The sequence below is a fragment of the Poecilia latipinna genome, unplaced genomic scaffold (genome assembly GCF_001443285.1).
Source record: "Poecilia latipinna isolate Pla-1442-1.1 unplaced genomic scaffold, P_latipinna-1.0 Scaffold727, whole genome shotgun sequence".
In the NCBI taxonomy this organism is placed as follows: Eukaryota; Metazoa; Chordata; class Actinopteri; order Cyprinodontiformes; family Poeciliidae; genus Poecilia; species Poecilia latipinna.
Genome location: NW_015113343.1, coordinates 238,029 through 254,490, shown reverse-complemented (window position 1 = coordinate 254,490; position 16,462 = coordinate 238,029). Strand labels below are relative to the sequence as shown.

The window sequence follows — 16,462 nt, the reverse complement described above, 5'->3', positions numbered from 1 at the left end:
TAAATAAATAAGCTGAAGTAAAAGGATAAAATGTTAGAATATTAATAAAAGTTTGCTTTATAAATAGAATCAGTAACTTATTTTTAAAATGATGAAATGTTTTATGAAATTTAAGGCTAGCTGTATAGCTTGCTAATTAGCAGTTAATATAAAATGCAATAAAGAAAAAGGAAAATGACTAAACACAGAAATCATGTTCTGAAAGCACCAAATAAATAAGTAAATATGAGTAAACAGATAAAAACTAAAAAAATAACCTGATTTATAAAATGAGCTGAAATCGATGATTAGAGAGATGAACTGCATCGTTCAATAAAAACACAAACATCCTCCTGGCTCTTATTTCAGACTCTATTCCCTGCAGCCTCACTACAGTAACAAACATATGGCAATAAACAGAGTGCCATCTGACCCACATACACAGCAGAGGTGCATTCTGGGAAACGCTTCTCTTCAGGATAACAGTGAAGTGGAAGAGGATCTCACTTCATTCAGCTTCATAAAGGAGAATTTATGTGGCAATAAAAGATCTGATTGATCAAATATTAAATTTATTGATTTTATGAAAACAGAGGAGCAAAAAAATAAATGTCATGTTTTTCTTTATATAACTTTATCAATTAGTTTGGATGTTTTTTTCTGAGCTTCTGTGATTTTTTCCCACTCAGATTATTCACATTTAAGCTCATAATTATTCATACCCCTGGAAGATTCAACATTAAAATGGGGAAACATGCAAACAGTCATTAAAGAATGGTGGATCATTTTTTACTCAGAACGCTATAAATAGTTTACATTTGTTCAAATATTTGTTCTTTTTGTCTCATTTTTCAACAGATCAGAAACAAAAAATACTTTTAAACTGTAGTTTGATCAGATTCATCAACTTAAACACTCAAGATTTATTACAGTCACTAGACTTTGTTTTTCTTAATTTTATTGTAATTTCTTTTTGTTTTGCTGAACTTTCTTACTAATAACAGTGAAACTGAAGGAAAGGTGAAGCCTACTGAGCAATATTTCCTTTTTTAGACTGACAATTTACACATATTAGGTGCAAAATCAAAGTTTTAGACCTAAAAATCGACTGAACCAGTAACAGCAGCTCAGTGATCTCCACCATGTTTCTACATCATGGATGGATCATCGTTTCCACCAAGCCGTTTTTAATTCAATCCAGCCTAAACCCATTAGATTAACACGTAATCAAAATGATGTGATTATCCAGAGTAACTGATTTATCTGATAAAGAGGGTCAGAGGTCACAGAGGGGGGCAGAGGGCTGCTCAGGAAACTCTCTGGTTTGTGAATAAATAATTTGAGGGTAAAATCTGACATCTGTCAGTGTGTGAACCCAGTTTTTAACAGGATGTGACCCAATTCCCTCCGAATCCACACAGCAAGTGACTTCATGGTTTCATCACAGCAGTCGCTGAATGTTGATGAACATTTGATATAAATAAGTTTGTTTTTTAGTTTTCCACCATATTTTAATGACTCAGGTGTTTTATCCACTTTTTAAAATGTTTCCAAGGCACAATCAGGCAGCTATGTTACCTTCAGTTGTAATAAAATTTATATGCATGTATGAAATATGACTTAAAATAAATTTATGACTTAAGTAAATAATTTAATGCTTTGAAATTGAGCCTGTGTCTCTTTAAGAAGCTCCTCTATTAACTCAACTGTTCATCGTTGATCGATTGTGTACCACTGTTTTCTTACAAATCTGTTCTTAAATGTATGGAAGCACATTTCTGCCAAGAAAGAACAAAATGAAGGCCCTTTATAGTAACTACAGTCATAGTTAAAACCTTATAAATTGTAATCACGACACAATAATGACTTGTAATTATGACTTTAAAAGTCAGACATATGACATTTATTATTACATTTATGACCTCAAAATGTACAGTTATGACTTTAAACTTATAAATATGACTAATTTTAAATTTGTAATTTTGACTAAAATTTGTAATCATGACTTTCAAACTCAAAATTATGACTGAAACTCCCAATTTTGACTTTTAAATCATTATATTATGAATTCCTGTTGGGCTTGCATTTTTTTACTTTCATGGCAGAAGTGAGCTTCCATACATTTCTCAAAGGTTTTGGGATGGAATGATTTCAACATTTCCAAAGCGCTTTTTTTTTTGCCACCCGTTTATTATTTCACTGAAGTTGCACAACTTGAGTTTTGCATCTTTAAAGTCTTTTTCTGAAGGGAAATATTAGAAAACTTTGCTTTTGCCCCATAGAGTTTGGTGTTGCTTCACATTGTGCAGATGTTTCCAACACATCAGGATTGACTTTTGGGAGCGTGATATGAAGCATTTAGCAGCAGAAACGTCTTTTCTTTTCGGCAGGAGTCCCAGCCCTGCTTGTTGCTGCCTGGCAGCCGGCCTGTCGGCTGCTTGTGTTTAAGCTCTCAGAGTTAAACTGTGGTGACACCTTGACAGCTTTCCTGGTATAATAAGACTCCAAACCAGGTTTCTTCTCTCATCATTTCCCGTCACAACTCTGTCAGGTTATTATGGGATGTTTTTTTGTTGATTTTTAGGTGTGTGTTTGAGCGTGTGTGTGACAGACAGAGCCAGATGAGCGGGCAGATGTTTCCTCCGTCTCTCCTCCGACTGTCTGAGGAAGACTGACAACAGCTGGACGGACGCCAGGCTCAGCACAAACACAAAGAGGCGGCCATGTTGTCATCCCGCGCTGCTTCCTTCATCAGCAGCTATTAGTTATTTCTGTTCGCTCGTCAAACGATTAAACACGTTTAAATAAAAACCATCCCAGAAAAATCGGTTCAAAATTACCAAAACAGTTTTGCATCAAGTTACAGAGCAACAGATTTATTTTAATAGCAGCTGAATTAAAATCTAATTTGTTTTTAAACTGAGAAATTTGGAAAAGTTGTTTTTAAAAGCCTGGTGTTATTTAATGTGGTTTAGTTCCTCATTTATAATAATAGTAGCATATTTATATAAATTTCATAATATTTGAAACCCTACATTCAACAGTGATTTAATGAAGTTTCTTATATAAATGCATATTTGAGGAAGACGTCAATGAAACGTCAAAACTTTTAGACTTTTTTTTAAGTTCAGAGTTGGAAAATTTTGCCATTTTGCTAGAAAAGTTTGTAGAAAACTACAGAATCAGTTAGTTCAACAATAATTTACCTTTTTGAAATCTGCACCTCAAAATCAACCAAAATATGAAAAAACTAAACTATTACTACAACTAATAAAAACTAAACAATGTTTAGTTAATAATAACTAATAAAAATGAACAAAAACACTTTAAAAACTAATTAAAACTAACCGAATTAGACAAAGTCCAAATGAAATAAAACTAAAACCCAAAGCTATTGTAACCCTGATTGTTACAGGTTAGGATTGTGTAAGTGGATGAAGTCAGCAGCAGATTTAGTTTTATGCATCAATAATGAAGGAAAATGTTAGTTTTTAGTCTTTAACACTGAAATCCACCCAGAGGATTCAGCTGAAGTTAAACGTTAAAAATGTTTCATGAATTAGACGTTTTTCTGTACCATGTTCTTTTCCGGCTCCGCCTCGTTCTTTCCTTGCATACTTTCTTCACCGTCTGCACAGATGAACGTTTTCTCTCCGTTTGACCTGGAAAAGACGAATAATTATTCATCCATCAACAACAACGCAGCTGACGGATCCCCAGGGCCGGAACAAACCTTTATGGGGCCCGAAGCTGGTTTTATGGGGGGCCCCCACACCAACATATCAACACCAGATGCTTTATCATTCCTAAGCTACTCTGTGTTTGTAGCATACCTGCTAGCATTAGCTTAATTTATAATTAGCTTACATCATACCAGAGTTATTACAGCTCTTGATTTTAACGTCACAGGATTAACAAACTAAAAATAATTATTTGGATTTTGAAATGCAGAGTCGTGTTTAAGGTGCCGTATTATTTATTTTAACTGTTTTAAAAGTAAAATCAGCTGATAAATACTAAATTTACAGTAAAAACGTTAATATTATTTGTGTAACAACTATGAAAACAACAGAAATGTTTTTTTTCCATGCTTAACAGAATTTAGTTTGTATTATTATATGCATTTTTAAATATAAATTTCTTTATCATGCTAGTTTGGTGCTCATCTCACACATGCCTTGGGCCGGCCCTGGTGGTTCCAGCTGGTTTACCTGTCCGCTCGGCCAATGATCTTCTCAGTGAAGCAGGTGAGTTTGCGGCTCTCTTCCTGGTACCTGTGCAGGTCGAGGGTCAGCAGGTCACGGAGCGCGCTCAGTGCCTGCTCCTGGAACACCAGCTGTTCAGACCGGATCAAACGATCGGCTACGACGGCCTCAAGCTTCTGCAGAAACACGAGAAAATGGAAACATTTTCATCAGGCAGCTGCAGAGAGGAGCTACGACGGATTATTAGGGAATAAATTATATGAGAATATTTTTATCATTTTACCAGATGAAAACAAGTTGTTTTAATGAGAAAAAGCTCAAGTTATCAAGTCATTTCATTATCCTGCTACTTTCACATCCTAACATCTTTTATTCTGAAATCAAACGCGTTTCCTGTTTACTGTGATTGTTTTTCAAACTGTGGACTCAGAAACGAATCAATGAACAAACAGATTTTGCTCTTTGTAAGGGAAACCTTTTCCATGATTCTGAATCGATGCTGATCTGCTGAATGTTTCCTCAAAGGGTTAGGGTTTCCTCAAAGTGAAGTCTGGATGTTTCTCTGTGGTAACTTACGGCGGTCGTCTGAGGGCAGGAAGCGGTCGTCGCTTCTTCTTCTTCTGTCTGTTTCTTCTTCTGCTGAAGGTCGGGCGGCTCGGCGGTCAGCTGCTGCAGGCGGCCTTCGATCCCACACAGTCTGGAGACAAAAACACATTCAGAGTCCCTCCCTGCTGATTTACAACTATCACAACAGCAGCACAGGTACGGACCACCAACACGGCCAAAACTAATAACAGCTGCAAAGATTTATAAAGAGGAAAATAAGATAAGTACTACTAATGTGGCCATATTACGAATAAAAGCTACAGAGATATGTAAATAGTAAAATAAATCAAGTACGAAACGTATGGAGAGCCAATACAGCCAAAATTAACAACTTCAGAGACATACTCATAGTAAATGCATGGAAGACTAGTACTGCCATAATTAAATGCTACAGATGTAGCAAATGAGTGAAGTACTAAAAGTATGGGGCACTAATATAGCCAAAATTAATAAAGGCTTCAGGGAGACATAAATAGTAAAGGAAAGCTATATGTATGGAGGAATAATACATATAAAATTAATAAAAGTTACAAGGTTACAAATTGTAAAATAAATTAAATACAAAAGAATGGAGGACTAATACTGACAAAATTCTTAAACAGAAAAAACAAATATTCATATGAATTATTTTGCTTACAATTTTAGACCTTGTATAAATGGTTAACTTGTTTCTCAGATTTGTACTGTTTTATGTATTGTACTGATTTATTGGCTCAATTTATTTCCGTTTTGCATATTTTTATTTACAAAAATATTTTATATATATGGAAATATTTAGCCTGAGTTTATTTTTATAGCTGTACCTTTTTTATTTCTTCGTCTGCTTATTTCTCATATTTATTCCCAGATTTCCTCCCATGTCTCTGTTCTTTATTGTTACATCTGCTTTGCTGCCAGATTTAACTGGCTTTCATTTATTTCTGTATTTATTTTCATTTTGGCTGCTTTAGTGCTCCACACAAACTGGATTGTTCTTCTGGAAATCATTCAATATTCCAAGATAAAACAGAACAGCAAATATTTAGGCAGTGAAAAATGACAAAGCTTTGCAGAAATGTAATTATTGAGCAACTTATTCAACACATATTTCAGTTTTTTTGCTGTTTGAGTAAAAACAAATCTGAAGGAATCTGTTTGTTCTGTTTCACCCCAGAAAACCCAAAACCAGCTGATCACTGAATCCAGAAAGATGTGAATAAAAGCAGCAGTTTGGGATCCTAAATCCTGACAGGCTGCAGGTTTTTAACTGCAAACACAGACAAAAGTTTGGTGATTAATATCACCACTAAAATCCAGACAGACATCAACTTTAATACAAAGCTGCAGGTTTGTGTAAAAACTTGATTTATAATAAAAAAATATCTGATTATTCTAATTTTTCTGCTTTAAAATGATGGAAGCAGTGAGTGATTCCCCATCTGTCCACTGGGAGGCACTAGACCTCTGTTAGAAAGCATCAAAGGATCTGAAGTGTTTTGTTTGTGACGAGGAAGAGGAGGCTTTGATGAAGCAGGTAAATCATTTCAAAGAATAAAAACACAAAGAGAAATAAATTCATATCCTGTTAACGAGTTTAAGAAGGAGAAGCTTCACCTGAAGAGACGAATTTTATTCATGATGTAGAGCGGGAACACAGAGATAAACTGTTGTAGTCCATAAATTATCACAGGAATTAGATTTTATTTATATATATTTTGTAAAATATCCATTTTTATGGTGTTTAAAAACATCAACATTTAAAAATAATTCAGATTAAAACTAATCTGTGATCCTTCAGAGAAACACTGAGGACTGATGAAGTTTCTGTTTTATTCCCATATATTTTCACTACTGATTTAACTTTACCCCCAGTGGTGGTGAAAGGAAGCCCACAGCATGATGCTGCCACCGTTACTTTTCAGTGAACCAGGTTAGTTTTCATACAATTTTAAAATTTCAGTTTGCTTTTACTTCAGATTTGTTTGATGAGAATCATTTTAGTGTGATAAATAATCAAAAGCAGAAGAAATATTTAGGGGGATAAACATATTTTTACCCAGAATTGATCTCCATAATTCATTAAAATGCTCAATAATACAGAGAAATAATAACGTAAAGGTTTGTTTACAAAAACTACAGTGAAACATTTTAAATATTACAGTAAAATCTGCCGTTTTGTGTGAATCTCCTTGTTATTCAACCTGTAGAAACGTATTTATTGGAGGAAACCAGGACGAATCACCTGGGAAACGTCCCGGTGGACCGGAACCAGAACCGACGCCTGACACACGTGAACACTTCCTGCGCCAGCTGCCGGCGGATCTGCTGACGTATGGAGAGGCGTGAAGACGGCACAGCGCTCCTCGCACCAGAACCTGCCGGGTTTTTATCTCCTCATTATTTCACAACCAGAATTCACACATTCACCTGGATTTACGTTTGTTTCTCCACCAGAAAATGATTCGGTCAGATGAACAAGACCCGGGAGGAAACACGTCAAAGGTGAGGCGGGGAATGAAAAGATCAATATTTAAAATGTTTCCACTGAGAGCAGAGAAAACCCGAGTCCAGGGCCGGAGCCACAGGGTGTGGGGCCCTGGGCTGGAGCCTGGGATGGTGCCCAGAACAAAACTTCAACCAATCCAAATTATTACGATAAATCACAGAATATAAACGGATCCATGATAGATTTCATACCAGAAAAATGCAAAACAACGTCATGAATTTCAAATATTGATCATCATTTATATTCCTACAAATTATTAAATATTTTAGCAACTCACTTTCCCCCTGCAGGTTTTGATGCTCAGTTCTGATTTTTTGTCGTTATTTTGGTCAAATGATTCAAATGATTTCAGATTAATTTTAATAATTTAGAGATCCGGTTTTAAAAATAATCGTTTCCAGATACATTTCAAAATGTTTCTGTGTTTTCATGTGAGCCGCTTCTATTTTTAAACTACAACGTTGTAGCTCCATATCTCTCTCTATTGGTGTTTTTCTGTCTACTGCGTCATTCTTTGGAAGCACTGCAGCGCCACCGCCTGGCCTGGCAGACCTGGCAGTACAGTTAAATAAAATAATCGTTTTTTGAAGTGGATTTCTAATTCATGTTAGAGATTTAAAAAAATAAAATACTTTTGCCTCATTAAGAACAAAACAGGTAATTTGAGTCAATTGTCACTTTGCACTGTCAGCAAAAACTAAATGAAAAACGTCATTTGTCTTTAAAACCGTTTGCAGAATCTTAGTTTCGGGTGAAGGTCGCTGAATGCAGGCTGGAGGTCAAACCCGTTGGGTTCAGTTGGATTTACGAGCCGGTTCCAGTGACAGTTATCTCACGCTGCAGCAGGTTCAGCGGCTTTTCCCCGTCACTTTCAAACGGGAGAAGATTTAAAGATGAAGCGCTGAGCTGGCAGCTCAGCTGGGACGTTTCCAACCTGTCAGTCGGCCTGTTGCTGTTGGCAGCGATGAAGTCCTGTTGCATAACCGCAGCCTGTCAGCGGAAACCATGGCAACGCACACAGTCGTGATGGAAACTACACCTCTCCTCCGCAAACTTCACAAATTATTTACATGCAAACTCAACTTAAAATAAAAAATCCCACTTTACAGTTGATTAATGTTTGCAGCTGGACTTTGACTAGGCCATTCCAGCAGTTTTTTTCTCCCAACAACCCAGATTGGATCAAACATGGACTCACATCTGACTCTAGAAAGCTTTGAATGGACCATGAACTCTGATAGAAACCAATAACTTCCAGGTTCTCTGAGCCCACAGCATCATTCCTCCTCCACCGTGCTTCATACTGTGTTTGTCTCATCTGGCACCACAGAGAGAAAAGTGGTAACTGTGGATTTAATAATCAGCAAACGGGAGAAATGAGTTGATTTATTTCAGATTTAAAGGATCAGTCCCTGTTGGTGGATCGGACGTTAAATCCTCCAGCAGCAGATAAATCTGCAGGAAGCAGCGATAAGCATCAGCCTCTGCTGCGTCTGGACTCTGATCTGAGGAGAAGCTGCAGGTTTCCTGGAATATGATCAGAGTTTAAAGGAGAGGGTGTGTGAGCCGCCACACCTCGATGTGTTTTAACTCGTCTTTTCTGAAACAAAGGAAGGAGAAACGGCGACGCCATGAGAGCAGAGCTGCAGAAAAACGAGACAAGAGAAAATCTGGTCCTGATCCGACAGCAGGAAGGTGATGAACTCCAAACTAAGGTTCACACATCTTCATCAACACCAGGAGGATTCAAATCATAAGTATTTAGCAGTAGAAACAAATATCTCCAGCTAATTAATCACACAGGAACCTAAAAATATGAAGAAAATCCAAACCCAGGATATCAAACTGTGTGAAAAACTTCACTTCCTGTTTGGATATTTAATGTTTTTCACACTAAAAAATGTGAATCAAAATCTAAAGCCCTTCATGCAGCTTCCATGTCATTTTAAGTATCTGAAACCTGAATTTCCAAAAATCTAAACCATAACACACCAGTTTCTTTTATTTATTAACATATTGACTTTATTTTGAAAGTCCAAGTTGAAGCCTCTTCCTGTTTCTTCTTAATCAATAAAAACACTAGAGACTCAAACTCTACCATATACTTGGCTCCATGTTGGATTTATTTAAAAAAGAAATAGAAAAGGAAAATGCTGAGTCACCTGTTGCCATGGTGATTCCCACTTGGAAGCAGAACGAACTGGACAAAAAGTTTTTCCTCAAACAAAAGTCCTGTTAAATTCCTCCACTGAAAGGGACAAAACGTTCCTGAGGACACGAGTGTCCATTTTCATGTCTGTCCAGGGTTTTATATGGAAAATAGGACATGTTAAAGACAGACTTATGGAGCTACATTTAGGCCAAAAAGTTTGAGTGAAAAAACGAACTAATTTTCAGATTCAAGCTGTTTTTTCCCAGTTATGTTTAGTTTTCTCTTGCTTGTCAGCTTCAGTGAAGGTAGTTAAGGTCTGCAGACCACACACATCCTGGACACACACGGTTTGCTTCAAAGTTAAATTTATTACTTTTCCTTTTTGTATATTTACAGTAAATAGAAAGTGAAATCAATATCAAATACCTTGTTTGTGCACAGCTTGGTGAATAAAACTGATTGTGATTAAAACACTTTAAAATTCTAATTTATTTGTTTAAATTTGACGATTCAAGTTTTATGAAGTGGCCCAAAGCTTGCATCGCCGAAGTCAATAAAATGTCCAGACAGGAAGTCAGAGCCTCACTGATGTGTTTTCCCCGTTTGCGGCGGTTCCCACAGGTGAACAGGAATCCCTCCTACAAACAAACGGACGAAGAATCCACTTTCGTTTCCTTCTGCTCGACTCAAACTGAGGGAGGCAAGTAGGATCCTGTTGTCTGCTGCAGCGAAGCAGAACCTGCTGCTGTCAGGAGACACTTTCATGTGACAAGAAAATCCCACAGACCAACACCGAGCCGCTCCACACCCACTCATGTTCAAACAGCGCCGCGCCGCACCGCGCGCTAACACAGCGGCTCAAAAACAACAGAACAGAGAGGAGAGCTAATAAAACAAAGAGGTTTCATGTTCCGACTGAGGAACAGAAACATCTGAGTTTTATCCTTTTCCGCTGATAAATGAGCCGATATTTGACTTTTAAGAGTCAATTAATACAATAAAACCACCAAAGCCATGCAGGAATGTTTAACTGGTAGAAAAAGTCACATTTTGATCAGATATATTGAAAAAACATAATCAATATGAAAACAGCAAAGTTCTAATTCATGTAAAACTCAGGATGCACCGATCCGAAAATCTGAGCCAAAATCAACAACATTACTGGCAGATAACCGATATTTACCAATATATTTATTTATTTCCCTACTGACTACATCGTTAAACGTCCCACAATCCTCTGCTGCGCTGCCATTAGTCACAATGCTAACGTGCTACATCAGCACAGTATTTTGTAGGCGCTAACACCAGAGCGCTAGACCAAAGCGGCATTTGGCGGAAGCTGATGCTAACATGCTAAATTCCACCATGTTTATCTCCACATGCCTCAATGTCAACATGAACGTTAACATAATTTAACCAAAACGTCAACAGACGTCTGAAAACAGTCCAGACAACAGAACAGCTTTAAAATGTATCTGGAAACTTTAATTTAGCAGAAGCTAAATGTGCTAAATGTTCTCATAGTTAGTAAAAGCGCTAATCTAAAAATTAGCTCCTCTGTTTGCCCGTTAGCGTAAATGTGCTTACCGCTGCTAATAAGAGTAATTATTATAATAAATAATGAAAGAATCAGTTAAATGTATCGTAATTTAAAGGGGGAAAACAAATGATCTGTAAATAATTAAACAGATAATTCTAGAAATTATTAATCCAGAAAGTTTTTCTCGTTTCCTCTGACCAGTCAGACCAGTAGAGACCAGTAGACAGCTGGCGCTGGTTTCCACTCACTGTGTCTGGATGTTTCTGAGCTCCTGCTCCGTTCGGCTCTGCAGCTCCTGGAGGTGAAAGGTCAACGCCTGACTCAGAGCAGCAAACCGTGACAGCTCCTGTTCTGGGTTCTCCTCCAACACCAAACCCTGACAGAAACATTTCAACCAGAGTTCAGAGGTCAACCTTAAAAAAGGCGACGGACGACGCATCAGAAACCTCCTGAAAGGTCAGACGGCAAAATGAGAAATCCTGTTTTCCCGACTGTTAGAAGTTAGAGATGCAACCAGAAGTTTGTAATTTCACAAGCTAACAGAGTCACTGCTGCTGCTGCAGCTGCTGCTGCAGCTGCTGTAGCTGCTGCTGAGCCTAGCTCTGATAGAAACGACCCCTGACCCAGTGGCTGTAGGATGAGATGTAGTATATATATATATATATATATATATATATATAGAGAGAGAGAGAGAGAGAGATAGAGAGAGAGATAGAGATAGAGAGAGAGAGGGGAAGACAGATGAACAAAAAGAGAGAAATGGAGACGTCTGGACCACTAAAGCTCTTTACCAACCTGGTATTTAGCAAAGCTAATGCTAAACGCCACACCGATGCTTGTTGCTCTCCACTGTCGCCACGTACTTGCTGAGGCAAGTGTTTGATCCAGTTATTCACTTTTTACAGTGTGATGACCGGATCTGGACCGATGGTTCAGGTGAACCGGCCCTTTAAGAGCCGAGCGAAGCCAAACAGAACCCAGCGGTTCTGCTGACCAGACAGTCCGGACAGATCCAGGGGAACCGGGTCAGACTGAGGACATCAGTACCGGCGTAGCGGCCCGGTTCTGATCCAGTCTGAGCCTGCTGAAGCGGCCAGAGGCCTCCGGAGCGCCGTGGGCTGGAAGACAACAGACCGGCTGAGTCATCCTGGCAGAACGCGGAGATCGACCCGATCCACCCCGTCATCTGTCCGTCTGAGTCCGACTGAGTCAGCCGGACCGGCGCCGCCAGAACCGACCAGCAGCACAGCTCAACAACATTTACCTCCACAGAAAACATCCCAGAAAACCTGAAATACGACGACTTCCAGCCAAATATCCATCAATAATCCCATAATACTGATCAGAAACTCTTAATCTCCACTGGCAGATTATTAATAATCCAGAGTCACTTAAATAATCCACCTAGTTATTTGAAACTAATTTTAAGAAATTGACTAAAAAAAGCTGCTATTTCTTGCTTGTGAGTTAATTTTGTCTTATTTCCTGTGAACTAAAATGTTTAAACTATTTGTTGATATTTTGTTTTTGCAGGAGGAACAAAACGGATCAGATGAAGGATTTCTAATATTCTCCGTCTGAATCCAGGTCTGGTTTTTAATCGGCGCTGACTGAAGCAGATTTCATGTGAGAGGAGAAAAATGAAGCTTTTGGCCTGAAGAGTTGTGATGAAATAAAGTCCAGACGGTCAGGATGAAGCAACCGGATCGGATCAGAAACACGATTCTGAAAACATGTTTTTCTCCAAACCTCGTGAAAAATCGGCGTTTCCACATTTTATCTCATTTAGTTTCTTATTTAGGGATTTTATGAGATAAAACAACACAGCAGGAAAATAATTCAGAATTCAATATTTTTAAGAAATTTAGATCTGAAAAGTGTGGAGTGCATTTGTATTCAGTTCTTTTCTCTGATAGGAAATCTGGTGAGATTGAAACGATTAATCAGATTAATCAATTATTGAAATAATTTTCAACTGATTTAGTAATTTATTAGTTATTAACTGGAATATATTGCCTCAGAGAACAACTCAGAGTAGCAATTAAGGCACAACTGTACAAAAATATTTACATTTTCTGCATTATGTATGTCTGTAAGCATGTTTTATCCAGAACTCAAACCAGCAGTTTTAGCTTCACCCGGTTCAAATTTTATTGAAAATATCTTTTATTAAGCACCTTTTGCTATCAATTATTAATCAATACTTGTTAATACATAAAAAAAATCACAACAAATTAATTTTTGCCTAATTTAATGACATTCATCGACATTCTCCAAAAAAATCTCAGACCTGCAGCTGGATCTGACTAAAAAAGTACTCCACACTATTCAGATCACTAATGAATCTAATTCATTTGGTTCAGTTCTGAGCTTCTCTGAGTGGCTCGGATTCATGAACTCTGGATTTTAAACTTGTGAGGTTTTTACCTGCTGGTTGTCTGCAGTCGCTAGCTGCAGGAAGCTAACTTTGTCCTCTATCAGCTGCCGTAGTTCGTCCACAGAAACGGGCAGCTCCTCTCCGCTCCTCTGGAAATCTGGAGTCTGAGCAGAGAGACGGGAGCGCAGGGATTTATCAGTAAGTCTGACTCAACTTTCAGAACCAGAGAGTTTCACAACACTTGAAAACAGCAGAGTGAAGCGCTGCAGCTTTAAGCTAACGTCAGAGACTGGGCTAATGTAGCTTCCAAGCTAACTGATGCTAGCTTGGTCTGCAGATTTTCCATCTTTCTTCAGGTTTCAGTTTCCTTTCACATCAGTTTCCATCCAGGTCAGATAATTATCACAGGAATTATTTTAAATCGTTTCCTAAACCGATGAACCGGTCAGACGTTCAACAGATTGTTTTCCTTTAATTGTGTTTTTTATTTGGTGATTTTTCTAAATACCAATAAAATGTAACAGAAATCAGATTATTGTGAGAACAGTTTACTGCCCCAAAGATGATGAAGATGATGATGATGGTTTTCACCAAAATATCAGCATTTTGTTGATATTTCCGCATCATAGATGCAAACCAGCAAGCAGCAGTTTGTGGTAAAACACAAACTCTGCAGAAATTTTATTCTGTTATTTCAAGTGAACCAACTTTTAAGTAACTTTACAGCAAGATCAAAGAGTTTGTTTTGAGACAATATTTCCTTAATATGATAAAGAAGTAAGAGTTTGATGGCAGATACATTTTCCCTGCTATAAGTGAAATAAACTGGCACTTTTTCATCAATATTAAGGAATTATTAACTTAAAACAATCTCTTTCATCTTGATAAAAAGTTACTTCTAGGTAAGTTTTGTCTCATTTTAAGTGTTCTAAGATATTTGCACTAGAAACTAAATAAAAACACTTGGTACGACGTTGTGTTTTTGCAGTGCAGGGTTGTGTACGGAGGTCAAACGCTCCATTTCCAGTGTCTCCTGCTTCCTCTGCAGGTTTAATTAAATGGTTTCAAAACACAAGACGACTTTTTAAAGGCTAAACAAATTTTAAGAACATGAACCAAAAAACGGGAAAAACTCAACCAAGAGTTGCTGCGAAGGTTGTGAAGCTTCCTGACAGATTTAATGAGCAACTAAACGACGAGTCAGGAGTGAAATCTGCCTCGTTTGTTCAGGGCTCACACACCTACATGGAAACAGAGGAGTATTGTAATTCTGAACCTTCCCGGCTCAAAGTCTTCATCTACTTTTCTCTCGCCGTCAGGAGTAAACAGTTCTGTAGAAAACACAGATGGACAGCCGGCAATTAATTCGTTTGCATCGCAGTGCGAGTTGAAGAAGTCGTAACATGAGTGGGCCGGATGCTGACGACTCGCTCGCTGTGATGACTGATTAAACTCAATCAGAACCATCTATTGTGTTTTAGCTCCTCAGGAAGCCGCGCGCTTCAGAAACGGGATGAAATGACAAAACTGACATTATTTAAGTTGCGTTCAACCATCAGAAGCCCAACAAACTTGTTTAGCTTCCATAAAAGGTAATTATAAAGCAAAGTGGTGCCTGATGAATGTGAGACGCTATAATTCTCTCCTCATTACTCCTTGACCCTGTCTGTTAGAAATTAGGCTTATATGCTGCTAATGTTCCCGCTAATTATGTTACACAGCTAAATGTAATTGGAGAAACAAATTAGCACTATAGAAATGTAATGTCTAGCAGACAGGCTCCTCTATCAAAGGAGATGCTCACATTTTATGGTTTTAAATAAAAATTATATGCTAATACGGCTAAGCACCATTAAAAGCTGTAAATGACTCTGCAGTTTTCCTTCAGAACGACCTGAATGCATCGGTGCTTTGGCTTAAAAGAGGCTAACCGTAGATGTTAGCAATATTAGCTAAACATGTCAGAGATACTGGATAAGATTTAAGGCAATTATTTACCAAAAACAACAACATTAGGAGGATTTCAAAGTAATTATCAACCTCAAAAATCTACTGGGTGTCAGTTAAACTACAACTGGCCAAACTGACAGAGTTAGAGCTGAAAGTAACTTGCTAACTAAGTGAAAGTTAGCATGTCGCTAACCCAACAGCTCATAAATCTGTTATCGTAACACAAATATTAACCTGGACTTGAATTTGGTTTTAAACTGACAATGTTTATTTAGGGAAACAAAAAAATCCTTTTACTGATAATCACAAAGCTGAAGAAGTTAGCGTCCAGGCTAGCTAATAGCGTTAGCTACTGTTGATGGTTTATACATGTATTCAAACTTTAAATACTGTTTGTAACCTTTAACTGTGATTTATTTCCTTTTGTTTTAAGGTTTATTAATATTAGATAAATAGTTGTATGTTAGAAACATCCATCCATTTTCTAACACCCTTGTCCCTTATTGGGCTTGGGAGGGTTGCTGGTTCCTCTCCAGCTAACGTTCCAGGTGAGAGGCGGGGTCACCTGGGCAGGTCGCCAGTCTGTCACAGGGCAACACAACCATGCACGCACACACACACACACACACACACACACACACACCTAGGGGCAATTTGAGAGGCCAATTAACCTGACCGTCATGTGGGAGGAAGCTGGAGAAAACCCACCATGCACAGGGAGAACATGCAAACTCCATGCAGAAGGACCGGGTCTGGGTCCGAACCCAGGACCTTCTTGCTGCAAGGCAACAGTTCTACCAACTGTGCAGCCCAAAGTTAGAAACAGCTAAAATTACATCTATCCTGTGTTAGTTAGAACACCGTCGTTCTTTTTATGTTCTTTAAGAAAAGTGACTTGAGAGGAAATTTTATCTACAAATTAAACATTTAACCTTTTTAACAATTCTACCAAAACCTCTAAACTCATTTTGTACAAAACTCAACAACATTAGACGCCGTAATGTAACATTTCTGTATTTAAAAATCTTCTCTCATTGGTCAGAAATAATGAAAACCAACAAAAATACTCGAAATACGTAATTATGTATGAAACAGATTTACATCAAACAGAAATTTCATTTTTACGCTGTAATTTCAGTGAGGCGCATCTGTATTATCACTATGTTTC

General features: G+C 37.8%; 1 protein-coding gene across 4 annotated transcripts in view; it reads right to left on the bottom strand.

Annotated features, from left to right (window-relative positions):
- Positions 1 to 16,462, bottom strand: part of LOC106955338 (cingulin-like protein 1) — a 45,144-nt gene that overhangs the window by 15,320 nt on the left and 13,362 nt on the right. For 3 of the 4 annotated variants that reach the window (XM_015045455.1, XM_015045456.1, XM_015045458.1), the window contains exons 2-6: positions 13,395 to 13,508; positions 11,216 to 11,343; positions 4,761 to 4,881; positions 4,191 to 4,360; positions 3,557 to 3,641 (exon numbers count right to left, since the gene is read on the bottom strand). In XM_015045455.1, coding sequence (XP_014900941.1) covers positions 3,557 to 3,641; positions 4,191 to 4,360; positions 4,761 to 4,881; positions 11,216 to 11,343; positions 13,395 to 13,508 — 618 coding nt within the window. The remainder of the gene's footprint in view (positions 1 to 3,556; positions 3,642 to 4,190; positions 4,361 to 4,760; positions 4,882 to 11,215; positions 11,344 to 13,394; positions 13,509 to 16,462) is intronic. The other variant, XM_015045457.1, reaches the window with a different exon arrangement.